The sequence below is a fragment of the Sturnira hondurensis genome, unplaced genomic scaffold (assembly GCF_014824575.4).
Source record: "Sturnira hondurensis isolate 20B ecotype Veracruz unplaced genomic scaffold, ASM1482457v3 Scaffold0008640, whole genome shotgun sequence".
Classification (NCBI taxonomy): Eukaryota; Metazoa; Chordata; class Mammalia; order Chiroptera; family Phyllostomidae; genus Sturnira; species Sturnira hondurensis.
In genome coordinates, this window is record NW_028081271.1 from 22,056,612 (window position 1) to 22,077,222 (window position 20,611).

General features: G+C 51.4%; 1 protein-coding gene across 9 annotated transcripts in view; it reads right to left on the bottom strand.

Moving 5' to 3' along the window:
• ANK1 (ankyrin 1) overlaps positions 1 to 20,611 on the bottom strand; it is a 196,100-nt gene that overhangs the window by 57,912 nt on the left and 117,577 nt on the right. For all 9 annotated transcript variants that reach the window (XM_037055452.1, XM_037055450.1, XM_037055451.1 and 6 more), the window contains exons 3-10: positions 12,718 to 12,816; positions 8,834 to 8,932; positions 8,132 to 8,230; positions 6,912 to 7,097; positions 4,970 to 5,068; positions 4,401 to 4,499; positions 4,005 to 4,103; positions 688 to 885 (exon numbers count right to left, since the gene is read on the bottom strand). In XM_037055452.1, coding sequence (XP_036911347.1) covers positions 688 to 885; positions 4,005 to 4,103; positions 4,401 to 4,499; positions 4,970 to 5,068; positions 6,912 to 7,097; positions 8,132 to 8,230; positions 8,834 to 8,932; positions 12,718 to 12,816 — 978 coding nt within the window. The remainder of the gene's footprint in view (positions 1 to 687; positions 886 to 4,004; positions 4,104 to 4,400; positions 4,500 to 4,969; positions 5,069 to 6,911; positions 7,098 to 8,131; positions 8,231 to 8,833; positions 8,933 to 12,717; positions 12,817 to 20,611) is intronic.

Genomic DNA, 20,611 nt, shown 5'->3' on the forward strand with positions numbered 1-20,611 from the left:
AACAGCACTGAGGCCGGGAGCTCTGACTGCCCTAGCACAGTGCCTGGCCTGTGGGAAGAGCTGTCTGGGTGAACGAATGAGCCACCCTTGCAGTCCCGGGGCTATTTTGCTGCTGAATTCTCTTCCCCTGGGAAGGGGCAGGGGGAGAGGGTGGTCATGGTCAGGCTCTGTGCAGAGCTCTGGCCCCACCAAGTCCCTGAGCCTCACAGGAGGGGACTGGTTTTAGGCCTGAACTCACTTCTACACAAGCAGCATGAACACTGGAAGCCCCTTGGCAGAGGAAGGATGCCTAGCTGAAGCCACTTCACTTGCCCACAAAGCGGATAAAAGAGCCAGGCAGTCTCTAGGAACCCACTGTCCCTCAGCTCTGGGCCTGGCTCAGCTGGAGTGGCACCCCCACCCCAGGTGCACACCATGAGCGCTGCTTCCGGAGCCTGGTCTCCTGGGCCCAAACCCTCCCTTGAGCTCGGCCTGTTGCTGGGGGCCACAGTGGTCTTTAGGGGCTCTGGTCCCGCCTGTGCAATGCCACGCCTCGGGAGCCTTCGCACTCACTGACACCTTCCTGTGTCTCGGAAGTAGAGCCAGTGCCTGCTGGTGCCCCTCATACGAGGCTCGGCCATGCAGCCCTGGTCCTGGCCCACCTCGGCCTTGCCCCTCTGGCATCTTCTCCAACAGCCTCCCACTCACCAGGGCTCTGGAGTTTGGTTTGGCCCCTTTATCCAAAAGGACCTTGGCCACTCTGTGATGGCCACAGTGGGCTGCCACGTGGAGTGGGGTCAGGTGGTCCAGGGTGATGTCATCTATCTCCGCGTTGTATTGCAGCAGAAGTCGGACACAGTCGAGGTGGTCTCCCTGAGCCGCCATGTGAATTGGGGACAAGCCGTTCTGGGTGAAGAAGGAAAAACCAAGTAGCACCAAGGCTTTGGGGGATGGAACACAGCGATTCGGGGCCATGATCCCAGCCACACTCTGCATCTTCCCTACACGGTGCTCGGTGTGGCTCTGAGTTTGCGCTGGCCTTGGTGCTCACATGGGGCTCTGACAACCCTCTTCCTTCCCGCTTCGCCCCAGCCTCGCAGCCAGCTCCAGCCAGGTCCACATTTTCCTGACCACCCTAGACTTTTCTTTTCTGGACCACTCACTCGGACCTCATTCACATACTTGCTGAACTATATTCATAGGAAACCTTTCAGGTGTGTGTGTCTTCTCTCCTTACTCACAAACCTCTTAAGCTCAGGGACCACCCCTGGTGTCTCTCATGTGCCCACAGTGCCCTGTACTTGCATGTAATGCATGTATCGTGGTCCTAATCACTGTGGTTGGGATGAATGAGTGATGATAAACTGGAACTTGGAATCCTTCTGGTCTTGGCTCCTAACAAATACATACCACTTAAAAATTTGTTAAGGGGCCCTGGCCAGTGTGGCTCAGCTAGTTGGAGTGCTGTCCCCTAAGCTGGAAGGCTGTGGGTTTGATTCCTGGTCAGGGCACATACCTAGGTTGCAGGTTTGGTCCCAGCAAGGGCACGTATGAGAGGCGCCTGCTCAATGTTTCTCACTCACATTGATGTTTCTCTCCCTTCCCCTTTTTCTAAAACCAAAAGCATGTCCTTGGGTGAGGATAAAATACATTTTGTTAAGGATCCTCACTGTTTCTTAGATAACAGTTTATTTTTTTAAATTGAAGACAACCATGGCTGGTGTGGTTCAGTAGATTTAAAGACAGAGGAGACTTATTCATTCAAAAAAAGATTAATTAAATGATTAACATATACCAGGTATGGGTAAAGCTCTGGGGAAACAGAAGAGAACAGACAATCCCTGGCCCGAGGAAGCTGGCAGAGTAGTAGGTAAAAGACACAGAAACAGATACATTGTTGCTATTCAGTACAACAAATTCAAGGAACAGGAGATCAAAGCACAGAGGTGCACAGGAGGGTGGATTCAGAATAAGGAGAGGAACATAGGGAAAGAAGGCTTCCAGGAGGAGGTGATCCTTGAGCAAAGACTGCACCAGGAAGCCAAAAGGGGAGGACTCTCCCAGCAAAGGAAACAGTGCGTGCAGTACCAGAAAAAGTGGTCCTAGGGGAACTCGGGGACCTGTGTGCTGTTAAACATGCAAGAGAGGCAAGTGTGATGGGGGCGTGGAGCAGGGTGTGGAGCGGGGCTGGAGAGGCAGGCAGGAGCTGCACTGTGAAAAGACTATGAGCTAAGGAACTTGGACTTCAGCTTTCAGAAAGTGATGATCGAAGGAGGATTTTCAGCAAGAGAGAAACACAATCGGGCTGCACGACAGCTGATAGTTTCAAGTTATGGGTTGAACTGTGATCCCTCAAAATGCACATGGTGAAGTTGTAACCTCCAGGACCTCAAAAGGTGACCTCATTTGCAAACAGGGTCCTGCGGATGTAGTTAGTCGAGAGGAGGTCATTAGTGTGGGGCCTGTTGCAATATGACTGCTGTCTTATACCAAAGAGAAATTTGGACACGGGCACACAGGGAAAACGCCGTGTGCAGGCGTGGGAGAGAGCTGGGCGACTGATGCTTTTACAAGCCAGGAAACGCCAACGATTTCCAGCAAACCGCCAGAAACAGATGCTCCCACTCAGCCCCCAGAAGGAAGCAGCCCTGTGGGCGCCCATCACAGACTTCCAGCCTCCAGAGCTGCCAGACAGCAGCCTTCCATGGCCGAAGCCGCCCGGTGGGTGGGACTCGGGACTGCAGCCCCAGCACACCAACCCAGTTCCCACACGTGCTGCATTTTAAAAAGGCCACCCTGCGTTTCCCAATGGAAAAGAAGAAAGTTCCCAGTAAAGAATGTTGAGAACCATCCTTTTTAGCCCCACTCTAAGAATCTGGATAATGTAAAATCATTTCTAACTCGGGACACTAGTCAGTCTGCACCCAGGGCCTCTGTGGGAAGATGCCGAGAATTTCCTGACCTAACAATGTAATCGGTAGTAGCAATTAGACCTCCACTTATCTGAGGCTTTGTGCTTCTATACCTGCTTTCCAAGGCGTCATCTCATGTACTCATCCCAGCAGCCCTCGGAGGGAGGAGTGGAGCTCTCCAGGTGAGGAAATAGAGGTACAGAGAGAGCGAGAGACACCCCCAAAGGCACACAGCAGATCAGCCTCAGATGGAGGGTTAGATGAGACGTAACCCCTCCCCACCCCCCACCTGGTGCCCCAAAGTACAGACAGCCTCTGCAGAATGCTCGCTTGATAATTTGTCAGGGGATAAAGCAGCTTTCCTGTTTGAACGCTACTACCATTTTATGACAGAGAACTTCTCCCAGAAAACCTCCAGAGTGGCCATGAATGGGCCTGGTTTCTGCTTTGGTTTTCTAAATTCACGTCCTTTAAACTCACCCCAAAGAAGAGAGCAAAGGGCCTGGAGGCCCTGGAGGCAACACCAGGGTGGTCTGACCCCTGTAGCTCCGGGAAGACCTGATTTTAGAACTGAAGGACGGGTTTTTGCTCTACTTGCTAATGGTCACTGAAAAGAATTGTTTTGTTTTCTTTTTAGCTTTACTCTAGTCTGGCCCAGGCTCTGAAGACTTTTCCAAGGGCTTAGCTCCTGTCTCTTCCAGAGTTGGAGTGAAATAGACAAGGGTTGATCTAAAGTTATGGGCAATGACAGCCTGAAGGTCAAATCTGGCCTGCTGCCTGTGTTTGTAAGTAAAGTTCTATTGGAACACAGCCACTAGTTTGCATATTATCCACGGTTGCTCTCCTGCTATCCAATGGCAAAGCTGAATCACTGAGACAGAGACCATGGCCTGCAAAGCCTAAAAATATTTATCGTCTGGCCCTTAGAGGAAATTTTGCTGACCCTGATCTAGACAATAATTAGGGCTCCTATGTAACAGGCACTGGGGTAATCACACAATGGCTCAGTTAGTGGTATTAGCGTCACTGTTTCTCGGGAATGGAATTTGCTCCCAGGTTGGCCTGACCTGGGCCCTGCGTAAAAGACGCTGTTCGTGGAAAGGAAGCACACACCTTGGTTTTGGCTTGGATGGGTGCCCCGTGGTCCAGCAGGATCTCTGAGATTCGCACGTGCCCATTCCGAGCTGCACAGTGGAGAGGTGTCAATTCATCCTTTAAAAAGCAGAGTCACAAAGAGAAAGCCCCAAAGGCGCCTATCAGAGGCCGTTGGAGAGAAGACTGCCCCCAGCACCATTGTAGCCGCAGAAGCACGGTGCTTCTTCCTTAAGGACCAGCTCGACTCCACCACCATCCCGTCACTGTCTGCTGCTGCTCTCTGCTCTCACTGTGGGCTGCTCCCAGAGGCCACAGGCCCATCCCCAGCTGGTCACCGAAAGGCTCCCCGCCCTGGCTTGGAGTGGAAGGCGGAACTCCCTCCCCTGTCCTTGCCACGGAGCTCATGGCACCCACCTTGGTCCTTGTTTCTATCTGGGCCCCGCGGTCCAGCAGGAGCCGCACCATGATCACGTTCCCCCGGCGGGAGGCGATGTGCAGCGGCGTGATGCCATTCTGGAGGGAAGAACAAGGCTGGTCGGGGCATGGCACCCTCCCAAGGACAGCAAGGCTCCAACCGCACTCCCCCCACCCTGCTCCCCACGCTGCAACTGTGGCAGCACTAACAGCCACATCAAGCCTATTATTAGGACATTTCTCACCCAAGAAAGATGTCAAAACCTCTAAGGACACGATAGCATCATGGTAAATCACAGTAAGCTGGCCAAGCCCAAGTCTCCCAGAGTCAACAGACTGGGCTAGAAAAAAAGCCAGTCCCCAGCCCTCCAGGTGTCCCTCCTCTGCAAGGGGCAAATGGAGACTGAGGGATGTGTGATTGGAAGCCCACCAACAAGAAACCTTCATAGAGCCCAGGGCTGCCTCACCCACGGGCACTTCTGCAGTCAGGGGGATCAGGCTGCCACCGGAGAGGCAGGAGCACCCCGATTCTGCATACCTCCGAGCCTGGGCCTCCCGGAGAGCCTTACCTGTGGCGTGAAGTTGACGCTGGCTCCCCTGTTGAGGAGCAGCTGGGCCACGTTGAGGTTCTCGTAGTGAGCTGCGATGTGGAGGGGGGTAAATCCTGTCTGGGGCGCGACAGAAGGGGAGCAACTTGTCACACGTCATGTACTGTCATTTGCATCTCAGAATCAGCCCAGGGATTCTGAAAGCATTGGCGGGTCCAGAGGACCCTATCCATGCAGCAGATCTGGACTGACAAGAGCATCTGCTGAAAGTACCATGAGAGTCTATTCGAAAGCTACGTGAGACGTTTGTCTGCACAGCTACATGCACTCCTATGTTCGTGGAGGCATTATTCACAGCGGCCGAGACAAGGAAACAACCAAAATGTCCTTTGACAGACGACCGGATAAAGATGTGGTGCATGTGTACCGTGGAACACTGCTCAGCCATAGGAAAGATGAAACGCTGCCATTCGCGACAACGTGGATGGACATCAAGAATATTGTGCTACGCGAAATAAGTCAGCCAGAAAAAAGTTTAGGGCCATGTGATTTCACTCATAGTTGGGCTATGAAACCAGAAGCAACATGAATAAACAAGAAAAGCAAACAGACACAATCTCATAGACACAGATGACGGCCTGGTGGTGACCAGAGGGAAGAGGGTGGGGAGGTAGTGGAGGGTAAGCAGGTCAGAACTATGGTGACAGACGATGACTTCACTTTGGGTGGTGGGCTCACAATGCGGTATGAAGATCGTCTGTCATAGAAATGTCCACCCGAAACCTACATCATCTTATCAACCAATGTCACCCCAATAAATTTAGTTTTAAAAACTAACAACAAAAGAAGAAAACTTATCTCCATACAAAACCTACCCAAAAAAGCTAGGCACTGCCCCTGAGTGACCCATAGTCTTTGTTTTGTGGTTCCTGTGGACAACCACGGTCGAGCCCTGCCCCCAACTCTGTAGGGCCCTTCATCTGAGTGCTCACTCATGAGAGATTTTAATTATTGAGTGAAAAGTGGAAGGGGGGTCTATAATTTTTTTAGAGAGAGAGGGGAAGAAAGGGAGAAAGAGAGGGAAAGAAACATCTCTTGGTTTTCTCTCATACGCAACCCAGTTGGAGACCGAACCTGCAACACAGGCATGTGCCCTGAACAGGAAACAAACAGGTGACCTTCTGCCTTGAGGGATGACGCCCAACCAACTGAGCCACACTGGCCAGGGGAGGGGACCCCGGACCTTAATTCACCCCCTAAAAGAGTGAGTCAGGGGGCCCCTGACTCAGCTGTTCAGTCAGAGGCAGATGTCTGGCTCCTTGGTGGGTGTATATTCATTTCTATATTCCATAACCTCAGGCCATATGTAACCAGGTCAGCACCTTCCAGACCAAACCCAGTGACCATGGCGGGGCGGGGCGGTGGGGCGGGGGGGGGGGTACTCTGAGAATAAGCCAGTGCAAGTCCATTCCCACTGTAAGACAACAAATGAGCAACCTAAACTTAGAGAGTGTGGATCATCAGCGACTCAGAACATTAGACTGCAAGCTCAGAGCGCTAGCTATCCAGGCCTCTGGGATGACCCTCCACCAGAGGGCGGCCAGGAGAGGAGGGCAGGATAAAATTCTGGAACACCACCTACTGGGACTCCAAGGTTTCGCTCTAGCCAGAGACGGGTCCTGCCCTCCTGGGCACTCTGCTGGCTGGCCTGGAGCAACAATGCTTCCCTGCTCCATGCCAGGCACATTTTTCTCGGCGTCCACCAGGGATTCAAGGTGGAGCCCTTACACATCCCAGTGGGGACCTGCAGGCAGGGTGGGGCTGGCGCTGCATGTGCACGACAGCCCCGTCTCCAGTCTGGGCCAGGTCTCGGGGAAGTTACTGGGAACTGATGGTGCCTGTGTGACCCGTAGGCCTCTGTGGTCCAGAGACTCCTCCTGGTCCTCCGTTGGGCTGCCCTCACCTTGGAAAGCACGTCTGGGTTGGGGTCGTTCTGCAGGAGCACCGCAGCTGTCCGGGTGTCATCGTTGCGGGCCGCGATGTGCAGGGCGGGGAGGCGCACCTTCCCTTTCGTCCCATAGTTGATGAGGTGGGCCACCACGTTCTCGTGGCCTTGCTGCAGGGCCACGGCCAGAGGAGTGAAGCCGTCCTGGCCAGAGGGGAGGGGGAAAGATCAATTTGCCCTGACCATAACTGACCCCTGGCTGTCCTCAGGCCAGGACACTGGCCTTCACACCTCAGGGCTCTCACTCCTGACAGGTCCTCGGCCTCCAGCTTTCTGCGCCTCAAGGCCCTGCTGTCCTCAAGCTCCGCTTAAGTGCCCCTCCTCCTCGCAGTCTTTCTTGTCCCCACGCTCCTTCTCTGCCACCTCACAGAACCTACAGCACGTTTCCTTGAGCACTTATTTACTTGTCCTTTAGAATGTGTTCCCAGTCGGACTGAGTGCTAGGGGGAGCATTTTACTTCCTCGTGTTTCTCTTCCTACCCTCCTCTCACCCCATCTGCTGGGGCCCGGACAGCACCTTAAACATGGCAAACAAGTGTTCATTTATTTATTTCGTGAATATTATTGTACACCTGCCAAAAGCTAGAAACCACGTCAGACCCTGAGAATTTGATTGTGAGCTACTGCTATGAATTCCCTCGGTTCTATACCGGGACCCCATGAACTGGCTAAGCAGAATGGTAGAATCATGTAATCATTGTCTTATAATGTTGAAGCTCAAGAGAAGCCTTAGCTTGAAGTTCAACTTTATCACTTCAGCAATGATAAAACTCAGGAGGCAAGTGACTTGTCTGAGGTACAGAGTGGGCTCATGGCAAGAGCCTTTGTCACTAAGATCCAACGTAGACTTGTCAACCACACAAAACCACCCCCTCCTTGCCCCCAGTCCAGCCGTCAGTGTCGGTTACAATGCGAGTGACATGTTAGACTCTGATGTTATTTCCCGGCTATGTGTCTGTGCATTTCTCAAGACCCATGACTCTGTCTGTGACTGCCTTGCAGAGCCAACAGCAGCCAGGATGAGGGCAGTGACCTGAAGGCCAAGAGCCCTCAATGCCACTTTACAGGAATCCTAACACAGGATGTGCCTCAGGCCAAGTCCCAAGAACATGTGCCCTCACAACCACGTCCTGCCCCTGGAGACCTCCGGCGTGGAGGCCATTTCCCAAGGTACTTACTTCTGTGGCTACATTCTGATTAGCTCCATTCTCCAGTAAAAACTTAACCACTTCTAAGTGATTCTCTTGTGCTGCCATGTACAGGGGTGTGAAACCTTTCTGTAAACCAAGAGAAAAGGGTATTGCAATTCACCTCAGTAGTGAGCGATGCTAAAACCAGTGCACAATCCTTTCAACTCCAGGGTGTGAGGCTCTCTCCCCATCCTGTTTTCACCCAGCCCACAGGCCAATACCCCACCCACACCTCCAGGTACAAAAACACATTGCCCTTTAAAATGGTGCAGCGGGATTAGTACAAAATGCCACCAGGTGGGGGCGACACTCCACGGAAGTCTGTTCCTGCCCCTCCCTGACATCGATCAGCCTCACCCACCCACTTCCACTCTGTTTTCACTCCCCATGTCCAAGCAACCATACACAGCTTCTCTCCCTAGTTGAGCCAAAACCAAATAAATTATTTGGCTGGTTTACTGAACAGGGACGAGGCCCACACAACCAACCACATCATGCTTAGAATGTGCAGAAGTGTGAAAAAATAATAAAGATGGCTTCTTCATTGCTTGGAGACACATCACCGATAACTCCAGACTCAGCTACACTGTGTGGGTACCGCCCAGTAGCCAACGTGCCCCGGGTGTGACAGATGCGCGGGTGAGGAGGAAGGGCAGGGCCCTCCAGTGCAGGCACCAGATGGAGCATCACCTGCGACTGGGCGTTGACGTTGGCGCCGTAGTTGACCAGCTCCCGGACCACCTCGTCCTGGCCGGCGAGGGCGGCGATGTGCAGAGCCGTGTTCCCTTTCTGAAACACACGGGGGAGAAGGAGAGGTTTGCCACCGGGCCTGCGTGGGCAACTGCTGAAGGTACAGGAGCAGAGATGCTGTCTGGGGTGCGCAGTGGCTTTCTTCATGGTCAAAGAGAGTGGACAGCACACATGACCCATCACACATCTTGAGACAGTGCCGCAAGCTCAAGAGGGAACTTCTTCCTGTTCTCCGTGAAAAGCTAACATCAAAGACACTAATCTGCCACAGGCAGGCACAAGATCTTGTCACCTGCTAACAGACAGCATTGCTCAGGACCCTCACTAAAGGTTGGCCAGGTAAGCCAGCCTTCTCTGGACTTCCAGCATCTCCCAACCTGTAACTCTGCAGGACCATGCGGAGGCCCCATGGGGCCTGGAACTCTGTGGGAAAGGCCAGAAGATGCCATGGGCTCAGCACCCTGCGTGGTGGGAGGCCAGGTGGGAGAAAATGGGATCAAGGCTGGACCCATCCATCCCTCTGCTACTGGAAGAGCCAATATCTCAAACAGCCTCATTTCTTTCTAATTCAGATGGTGTACAGTTTTAAAAGGGACTTCAAACCCACTGCACGTGCTTTGGCCCTCTGACACCTGGGAGAAAAGGGTCCCTGGTGGACGCCAGGTGGAACTGAGCAGCATAGGGCCCAAGCTCTGTGGCCACCCAGTCACCACTGCCCCAAGTGCTCACAGGTGAGTGAGGCGGCCCCACCGAAGGTGCCCTGGGGGCCGGAAGGGGCCCAGGTGTTCACATCTGAAGCATGGCCTGTGGCCTTCTGAGCCTTCTTGATATCTCCTCAAGTCTCCCTTGATAAACAAAAGGGTTCTCCTCAAATCTCCATGAAGATTAAGTGCCAGAAATGAGTGTTCAGATGCTAATTAATCTTTTTCATAGAAATCCAAAGAGCCTACAGTTAGAGGCCTTGGCACTTGGGTCCGACTCGCTGGCTGAACAAAGTGGAGCAGGGCTGCTGGCACCAGACCCCTGTGTGGCGATCGGGACCCAGAACTCCAAGGATCTCCGTCTGGAAGGAGGAGCTTGGGTCCATTCACTTGTTCCTCACACACCGAGCACGTGTGTGTCACACCTCGGGTGGGGCGTGGTGGTTCAGAGACAGAGAGCTGGGACCCAGGCTCCTGGCCCTCAAGCAGCTGCATCGAACGTCTCTTTCACCCGCCCCTTCCTGCCGGAATTCACTCTAAGCCACAGCTCTCCCCGTCTACACTGCGTGAAGGGAAGCTGGTCAGTTGTGGAGCCGCCCTGCCTGTGGACCTTGGCCAGGCCATCTGCTGGGTCAGGCCTGAGGGCAGCACTGGTGATGAATGAAAGCCGAGGAAGACCCTGGGGAGCACGGGAGGCAGAGTCCCCTCCCCATCCACACACACACACACACACACACACACACGTGGTAAGCCTCAAGAAGGTCAGGGGTCACAGGGAGAGGGGTTGTGGGCCTCTGGTTTTGCTGCCCCTCCCTCAGCATGAAGGAACACAGCCTTGAAGAAGCAGGAAAAACTTCTTTGCTCTCCTTGACCCACCCAGACCCAGTGTCTCCATCCCCAGGGATCCTAGAGCTTGTGGGAGGGAGGATGGCTGCAGGGGGTGCCAGTCAACGTGGGTGGAGGGATTAAAGCTTCATCTCACCCTCAGTTTGGATACTGAGCTCTGGCCTCTAAGTGATGGAGATGGCTGAGTGGAAAAAGAATGCATTTGTTTTGTGCTTTTAAAATTTCTAAGGGCAGTTAGGAAAACTACATCGGTTTGGGCTTTTTATTCTTTTTAAAAATCTTTGTTAGACTTTGGAGCCCTGCCCCAACTCCCCAATCTGTTATGACTCCTCCTTGGCCCACGGTTTCAGTCACCTTTTCTCCCCTCCCCCCAGACAGCATTCAGAAACCACGCTGGCTTACAACATTCCTATCAATCACAAAGATGCACCAAGCATTTGCTTGCAAAATAACAATCGAAGGGGAAAATTCGGAAGGAGTAAAAGTGCTGCAGTGGAATGTTTGTGCAGCTCTTGGGGGAAGGCCAGGGGGAGGCACGCCACCCTGGCCCACGCAGCGCCCATCAGATGGCACGCTGTTTGCAGCCAGGTAGGCGAGAGCGTCAGGAGGCAGCGTCATTGCATCCTTTCACCCGTGGAAGGGGCAGGGTAGGAACAGCTGGTGTTTGCCATAGCCTTGGAGGAAAATGCCCACCGACATTCAGAAAATGCAGCTCCGTCTGCTTTACCTGTGAGATCTTTGCACCTTTGGGAAATGACATGAAAATTACAGAATTTTACCTCAAGAGATGATTCTACCTTCATAATATTTTGGTAGTTCACTTCATAACCATAAATTAGATCTGTTCTCTGCGTAGTGTTCTCCCCAGTTCTGTGCTTGAGAGGCAGCAAAATGTTTGCTGCCTGGAACTGAAATTGAGGCTGACATGAAGCCAAGTTTAGTAAATAGCAAGTGGAAAATAAGAGGCTGGAGGGACAAGCCCAAGAGGAAAACCACAGGAAGTGACAGAGGAAGGAAGAGGAAACAGTTGAGTAAATAAACAGAGGCAATTTTTTTGGTTTAGTTTTGCGTTTCAATGACGGCTGCCTCCTGTTTAATGAACAAATAAGATGCACGTATGTAAGAATCATAACACAGAGTTTGCAGCCTGTAGGTGTGTTTGTTTCATGGCTCTGGTTCTGGACGCAGGCCACTGGTGTTCGCAATCCATAGCGGTGGGGAGAAATAGACCGCTGTGAGAGGTGCAACTCAGCCTCTGCCCAGCGCCTCCTGGCAAAGGGAAAGGCTGTTCACGGTGATCAGCCCACAGAGGAGGCAGGGCTGGGGCTGGCTGAGAAAGGCTTGCTGGAGGAGAAGGGCAAGTGAGGGGGACCCGGACACTTCCACAGCCCTCAGTAACAACACAGCCACCAGGGTGCCCTGATTCCTTCCTGGGTGCCGGGCATTCCACAGACTGCACTGTCTCATTTTCTTTTCATGCCATTCCTGCCACTATTATAATCTCCCTTTTGCAGATGAGGAAGTGGAGGCTCCTCACTGGCTAGATTGTTGCTGAAGGACACAGAGTACAAAGTATCACGGGATTTGGACCCAAGGCACCTAACTGGAGCTCTGTGTTTGAGTCAAGGACCACGAGGAAGCATGAGGCCACCAGAAAAAGGGGCTCATTTTTAGATCTGTAGTGTTGTGATAAGGATAAGGCAGAGGCCTACTGAAGCTTGGTAGAAACAGGGTCCTGTGTTGGGGCCTAAAGACGGTGAATGCAATCCATTAAGAAAATCGCACCAGGAGGGCTTGGCTGAGGCAACCCCAAACAGGATGCTGCAGCCCAGCCAGGTAGCCCCCACCCTTGTAGGCATCTCTTAATCACGAGTACTACCTACCAATTAAGATGCTGATCACGCGCCCACCCACCAACCGTCGCCAAGAGCATGCAGTGAGCATGCACAGGACAACCTATCGGGACCACCTCCCCTTTTCCCTTCCNAGGAAGCATGAGGCCACCAGAAAAAGGGGCTCATTTTTAGATCTGTAGTGTTGTGATAAGGATAAGGCAGAGGCCTACTGAAGCTTGGTAGAAACAGGGTCCTGGGTTTTCAGGTGACTTCGGGAACTGCCAGAACTAGGAAAGGATTGTAGAGACAACAGAAATTCAGAAGCATGAACACACAGTGCACCGAGGAAGGGCTATTTTCTGTGCCAGGGTTTGGGACAACATGCGATGGACCCATATACTTGAATTTTAACGTAAAGCTTCCCCATCCCTAAGGGACATACCTTGGTTGTCGTTTCTAAGATGATTTCTTTGTGCAGAAGTTCAACCACCATCTTCACATGGCCCTCTTTAGAGGCCAAGTGCAGGCCGTTCAGCCCATTCTGTAAGGAGCAGAGAGGCAAGAAGGTGTGGTTAGTGGGACTGCGCATCCTGCTGTTCCCACTGGCTGCAGTAGGGTCCCTTTCTTGCAGGGCCGAGCTGGAGGGGCCCTGGGCAGCATTGGCACAAGCACAGAGCAGAGCCAGCCCAGCCTCACTGGGCAGCTCTTCCGTGGGAGCATCTGGTAACAGGAGAGCAGGGAAAGGGGGTGATAACAAGGCCACCACCCCCTGGATGTGAATTGAGTGTGGGAAGCTCTCACAAAGCCAATGGATGACCTTGAAATTCAGATCTTGCCTGGGCTTTCAGTATCCACTAAACTGAAACTGCGTAGCTTCAAACCCCGGTTCATTCTCATAGCAGCAACCAGAGAAAGTAAAGAGGCAACACCAGTGCACCCTGAACATTTGTAAAGCCAGAGGTATATCTAGTAAAGTAATACACTTTGAAATAAGAGCATATGAAAACGAAATACCACCAACCCCCCGCTAAGATTTCCGCATTGGAAGAATTTGTACCAAAATCGGTTCTGTGCCACCTTGCCATTTCAAATGTGGCCAAAACTGACAGTTACATTTTAGGAAGAGGAAAAAATGGAACAAACATTTTCTGTGCCCAATCACCAGTCCGCAAAAGTGGAACTCTCACTCACCAATTACAGTTCCCACTCGGGCTGGCCCCGCTACGGCTGTGCCCTGGAAGAGGCAGCGGCCGTGTTTTCCTTATCACTCTCTCCCTCCTGGCCTTCTGGCCCACACACAGAGGCACTTTCAAACTTTCTGGCAAAGGCTGACTTCAGAGAGTGCTACTTAGAGCCACAAATTACTCTGACAACATGACGGAACTAATTTCAATGAACTAAATTTCATTTCCAGCAGATGAGGAGGTCTTGGCTCCACACAGAAAATGGTTTTAGGCACTAAGCCGTCTCCATCCCCGACATTTGCGCCCTGTTCCTCTCCTCCTCCTTTCCCATCAGCGTCTCACCCCTTCTCCTTTCCCTCCGTCCCAGGGGGTGTCCCAAGGACACCCCAGGCTCTGGCTAAGGAGGAACACCCTGACCACACAGACCACAGTGTGGCGATTGCCAGACAGAAAGGGGAGGGAGAATAGGGTGTGTGGGGCGGGGGGGTGGTGAGGAGGAGACTTGGCTTGGGGTGGTGAACACACAATAGAAAATACAGATGATGCATTATAGAATTGTACATCTGAAACCTGTATAATTTTATTAACCAATGTCACCCCAATAAATTCAATGAAAAGTCAAAAATAAAAAGAAAGAAAAGAGAAAGAGAGAAATAGGGAAAGAAAGAAAGGAAGGAAGGAAGGAAGGAAGGAAGGAAGGAAGGAAGGAAGGAAGGAAGGAAGGGAGAGAGAGAAAGAAAGAAAGAAAGAAAGAAAGAAAGCCCTCACCACTAAGATGGAGGGGCTTGGCTCTTGATGGTGGGATTTGAGGGTCCCTGACTCACCTGCCCTCGAGTATCTCCACAGCCCCAGCATGGGTTCCTGAAATTCCTACTCTTCCTTTGTGTCAGGACATCATTTCCAGGAGACCTCTGTTAAACCCAAATATTCTGCCGGGAATGGAAATACACTGACCCTAAACAGATTAGTCCCATTGCTTTGCCGAAACCAGCAGAGGAAAGTAACAAGTAATCACTAAATCAGAGATGCAGGGCAGGTACCCCACCCACGGTGGGAGAATGGGAGGTGCATCCAACTCTCTTTGCCTAGAATCTTCCCACAGGGTAAATATAACAGGTGCCCGATACCAAACAAAGGAGTGGGCTCTGGAGGGAACTTCACCTTCTTCCTATTTAGATCAGCACTTGTCCCCACTCCAAAAGTGCCGTTCAATTGGCCAGATGCTTGCATATCAACACAGCCAACCTCGCCAAGATATGTTGGGGTGAGGGGAGAGGGATGGGGGGGTGGCAGATGACAGGGTCTCTTCACCAATGTTTCCCCATGCAAATGCCTGAAAAATGCCCATGCAAATGCCATTGGATTTCCTCCTCTTGCAGATTTTGAACTCCATTAAATGTAGGGTCCAAAGCAGTGTAAATCATTCACACCCCAGTGTGAATGAGCTTATCAGATAAAGTCTAGGTCAGAGCCAGTTTTGATAACAGAAAGGGAGAAAACGATTGAAGGAGGGACAGCAGTCTGTTAGAACGGGAGTCTCGGGAGGAGGAAGAGTGTTGGCCTGAAGGAGACCAGTTCCCTCAAATCAATTTGCAAAACAAAAATTCACTGAGAAGCAATTCGTCACGTGACTGTGCTCTGGGAGCCACTCCCGCCCCCCCTCCCTTTGCAGGTCTATGCTGAGAGCTGCAAGCGACCTTATCTGAGAGGCCTGGCGCCGAGCACCCTGTGATCACTCGGGAATTGGGGTGGCTGTGGGAGCTCGGCAGCTGCTGTGATGGGCTTATCGCAGGGGACTCAGCTGTGACAGCGGTGAGTGTGGCGGGTGCTAGCCGGGGGTTTTCGTGCTCATGTGCGCTGTACAATCACCCTCCGTGAGCATTTGTGGGCCCTGAATGCCTCAAAATGGAGAAAATGGGAAGTCTAGAAGGAGAACACCTCCAGTTCACTGCTACTGCTCTGGGTGGCTGGCCCTGCTGCTTGGAGCCAGTGTTAGAACCTCAGTCCAGAGGGGATTCAGGACACACTGTCTGTGCAGGGAATGCCGGGGTTGAGAGCAGCATGAGAGACCCCGAGTGCTGAGGAGATCAGGGGCCAGAGTAGTCAAGTGGTGAGCTAAGCTCACAGCCACCTATAGAACCGACCTGGATTTCCCAGCAAAACGGGGCGTTTCCCCGCTAGGAACTAGTGTGCTTCTTTTCGCCCCAGCGGTGAAAGCACATTTCCCCTTGTTTATCACAGAGCAGCTCAGGGCTGATGCTCCGTCACACCTGTCATCCGTCGGGGTCTGGCCTCATCTGCTGGAGTTGCTCTCAGGATCACAGCTCTGGTCCCCAGAGAGCCCTTCTCCTCCCCTCCCTGTGTCACATGCCTCCCTCTCAAAGGCACACATTTGGCAGAAGGTGACATTCTTTAGCATAAAAGGGACCATCCAAACAGATCTGAGTCTAACAATCTCACTCACCTCCCATCCCAATCCTGGTTCAAGGATCTCATCCTTTTTTATGATTTTTTATTTTTCTCATTCTGTTCTTAATTCGTTTGTTTTCAACATAGTCACCCTAAGTTAGTAATACTGACAAGTCTCTTACGGTGGCGATCTGAACCAAAGGCCCTCATCAGCCACAGGGCAAGGCCACTTTGGCACAGCGATGACAGCTGTGCGGGGGAAGGCCCAGGAACGTAACATAGACAGTCACACAGGAACACGTATGACAACCATTTGTCTCAATATAACTACAGCTGCAGTGACCTCATGCTGAGCGTTTACTTAATCTGAGCGAACGTTTACTGAGAACTTGTTCTGTGCCAGGCTGGAGCTGAATCGAAGACACACTCTTAGCCTTAAAGAACTCACTTGAGTAGAGGAAACAGACGCATTAAAAATAAACGCAAAATCGCGTGAAAATGCCCCAACTGGCACGTTTCAGACTAGAAGTAGCACAAAAGAGAAAGAAGTTGCTCTGTCAAGGTCAGGGAAGGTTCACAAAGGCTTTTACAAGGCAGCCTGTGGTGCATAGCCAGTGCCATAAGGTCATTACTAATGGCAACGTGAGTAGCCAGTGTCTGAGTTTAAATTCTAAACCCATGAGGCAAAATGTTAGAAACTCTTCTCCCAATCAAGCGCCTTCCTCTTTCTTCCAGGAAGCCTCTGAATTCAAGAGATACACAGCATCCAAAGCCACTGCAGCAAGCTTTCTCCAGCACCTGGCCTCAGTGGGAGGATGGCTGGTCCCCACCCAGCAGCAGCCAACACCACTGACTGCCAGGAAACTGATGCAGTGCGCATGTCCCCGGAGCAGCTGGCACAGTTACCTAGTAGATGCATAGCTGGTCTGTATGGGAGACCACTCACAGGACCAAAGGAGTGTTTCGTGAACAAATGCTGCATTTCATACTTTCTGTTTTAAAGCAGGTTTTATCGATAAAATAAGAAGGGTCAAGGGCTATAAGTTCCGTGAGCTCTTTGTTCTTAGCTATAACTATAAACAGAGATGAACTATGTCATAGATAGCCCCTTCAAAGCTAAGATCTGTGCGTTTTGCTTTAAAGTGAGCTGTTTGCTAAAAGGCAGGCTGCTGTTTCATGTAACCTTCACAGCCAAATGGCAGACAGACTGCTGCAGGGGGCTGTGGGGGCAGGGAATCACACATCTCTCCCCCCAAAGAAATGGGTGTAGAACATAAGCAAGAAGGAGGTAGAGGAATATGCAAGTTAACGCTTTAGCTAAATTGGAAGCAGGAGAGTAAAGCAATAACTAGTTATGGCCATTTCATGACCACACGCCTTTCTCAGAAAAACACCAGCTCGCCAGACTGTTCTTCCTGAACACACCCCCTTCTGGGTCTCCAATTCCACTTATGTTAGACTAGCTGATAGTATCCCACCGCTCTTGGCTGCTCTCTTCTGCTTTTCTTTCCCCACTCTTTTTTCTGTTTTCTTTCAATTTTGACCATTTCTATTGGCTTATCTTCAGCTTCTTTAATTCTTCCCTTGGCTGTGTCCAGTCTACTGATGAGCCCGTTGAAGAAATTCCCTGTCACCAAAGAAGTGTCTTCTTCTTTTATTTCCAGCAATTTGCTTGACTCTTTCTTGTCATTTCCATTTCTCTCCTGAAATTCCCCATCTGTTCACGAATGCCGTCCACTATTCCCACTAGATCCTTTAACATATTAATCACAGTTATTTTGAAGTCCACCTAATAATTCCAACAGCCAGGTCATCTCTGAGTTTCATTCTGTTGATTGCTTTGTCTCTTGACGGTAATTTTTTTTCTTACGTGTGTGCTGTAATTTTTAATTGAATACCAGACGTTGTGTGTAGAGAATGAAGAAAAGAGCTTTTATGCATAGAGATGGACACGCCTCTTCTTTTGTGAAGTTGAGCATGGCTGGGGGTGGGGGAGCTGAGTCGATCCAATCAAGAGTTGACCTGGGTCTGGGCTTTGTTGTCACCTTCAATGAACCACAGCCTTCAGATGCCTCTGGAGCTAGGCTGCTGTCACCCTGGGCTTGGAGTAGGAGCTGGGGGACAGAGGGTTTTTCTGAGTTCTCAACCTGCCCTCAGCTTTTGGCCGCCCCTGCAAGGCTGGGCCTCAGACGGGGTCTTTCTCCGAGCTCCGGCCCCTCTCCCAGCAGCAGTGTGCTCTCCCTGTCTTCAGGGCGCTGAGCACACAGAGGAGCACAGAAGTAATTTTTTGTCCTGGCCCAGCCTCAGTCTTGGGCGGGCTGTTGCCTGGACGTCAAAAGTAGGATTTTGGGTTGGTTTTGATGGTTTGTTTTTGCGCTCCTTCCCCTCTTCTCGGTGGCAGCTAAACCCGCCTTGTCTCTGAACTCGGTCTGGGGTGGAAGGTTCTTGCCTTCCTCCAGCAGTAGCAGAGGAATGAGTCCTCCTTATTTTGGTGGATCCTGCCCTTGCCCAGGACTAGATGGCTTTGCCTCTGCCTTTCCAGCACCGGCACCAGATCTCCGAGGAGCCCTGGGGCAGGGCAGTTTCCTACCCCTCCCTCCCCAGGGAGCAGAGGCAGCTTGCTTCTCTTCCTCCCCACGCAGAATGAAATTTTGCCGGTGGCCTGAAGGCGAGAAGGCTTACTGTCGCTTCTCACGAGGGAAGAGTCTGGGGGAGCAGACAGCGCTCTGTCTGTTCTCTCCCCACCTCCACAGCCACCAAGTGAGGCTCTCTCAGGTCCCCTGACCGACCCCAGTGCTTCTCAGGAGCCCCTGGTGGAAGCTCAGCACAGACACACAGGCCCACGCTGGCCTCTAAGAATCTGTTTTGATTTTGGCTTGTGCGGTGCCACCTCCGTCTGTTGCGCTCCGCCAAATCGGAGGCCGCGGCCCTCTGCTTGGAATCCAGCTCACTTGGGGGCTCTACCACCTTAGCCCTCTGACAGGATGAGGAGAAATTAGAATTCGGTAGAACTTCCGGCCTTTTCCCAAGTCAGGGTGGGAGCAAGGTCCTTGGAAGCCTTTACATCCGACACTCTCCCGATCCTGAATCCCACCGGCCCCACGTGACCGCGCTGGCTCGAGCACAGCAGACAACCCTTTGAGGCGCTTTTCTTTGTTTGGCCAAAATATTACTGTCAAGCCTACACCTGGAGCCTGTCAGCTGCTTTTGCTCTTTTTCAGGTAAAATGTCAATTTAGAGGATTTTTCTGAGAAACAATCTGTCTGAGAGGAGGAGATCGCAGCCAGGCTGCGTTTGTCTCAATATGTTTAAAAAGAAGGGGGAAAAAAAGTCATGTTCAGCCTGAATGATTTAATTTGGAGTATTTTCTTGTACCAACTGTGAGAAATTCTATTGGCAAAAATACACAATTCCAGACATTTGTTCTCGGGAAATTACTCCTCTGTTTAGCATCCCCGATCGCCCCAATTATACTAATTGATTACTAAGTGTGCGAATACAGTAGACGCACACAGCGAATTTAACTCTCATCCTGTCCAGAGTGGAGGATGGTTTCAGACAGAAGGGGTATGCAACCCTAAGGCCCTGTGTGTCTTTGGAAATGGCAAGGACATAGGTGCTGGTGCGCACGTTCGTGGGCGGACACACGACCCTTCCGTTCCTGTTGTCGCGGCTACTCATTCGACCTGCAGGCGTGGCCCCATGGACCTGGCAACCCCGAGCTGGGTCCTGAGGGCCTCGAGCTCACCGGCCCCTTCCCACCCCACACCCCGACACTCACTATTTCAGTCCTCCGCCCCTTCCTTCGTAAACACTGCATTTCCAGAGGATTAAGCTAATGAGCTAATGTAGCATCTAGAAAATAGGATCTTTTTATTCATAAATACCTACTACCGTGTTATGGGTTCCATTTACCAGGTTAGCTGGCTGCCTCTGTGCCAGGCTCGCAGGCAGTGGAGCGCTGGCTGTAAAGTTTGCATGCGGAAGGAAAGGACTAGAGTCCTGGGAAGAATAAGCCAAGGGCAGTGGCAGAGAAAGCCAAGAAGTCTCAGGACCCAAGAGCAAACAAAAAGAGAGGCACGGGAGAAGGACTTCCAGGTAACTTTTTCTCCATGCAACACTCCACTTTGCCCAACACTCAGTAAAGAACCAATCAGAAGACAAAAGGACACGGACGTACATGTAAGGGGTCACAAACCCAGGTTTTTATATATAATTTCCCATTTCCTAGTCAGTCGGGATTCTCTTAGTTTTGCTCTGTCGAGAGAAGGTAAGTATTACACTCTAGGTTATGGAAGTTTAATTCCCTGAGGTACAACCAGCCTGTACATTTGTGGCCTCTAGCTTTGCTCTATTATTGATTTGCATTTGTGGAGCAAGATCACTTACATTATACATTTGCAAGTCTACAGCCCTGAAACAGAGCAGCATATAAGAATTAAGCAGAGCTTAGGGAGGGAGAGAGAGAGAAGGATTGAAATAATTGCCATTGCTATTCCAAATCCTGAAATTCATGGGAAAGAGAGAGACAGTGAGGGAAGGAAAAATAAATGCAGACATGGAAACCAAGGAAGGCAGAGGAGGTGATGTCCAAACAAGAGATGATGGGAAAGGAAAGAGGGAGACACTGTCACAGCAGGCAACTTGACGAGGAGACAAATTAAGAAGCCTTCAAAAACACTACTACAACAACATAAATTCTGGTTTATTTCCCTTAATTGCTTGTATTACATTTTTCAGCCC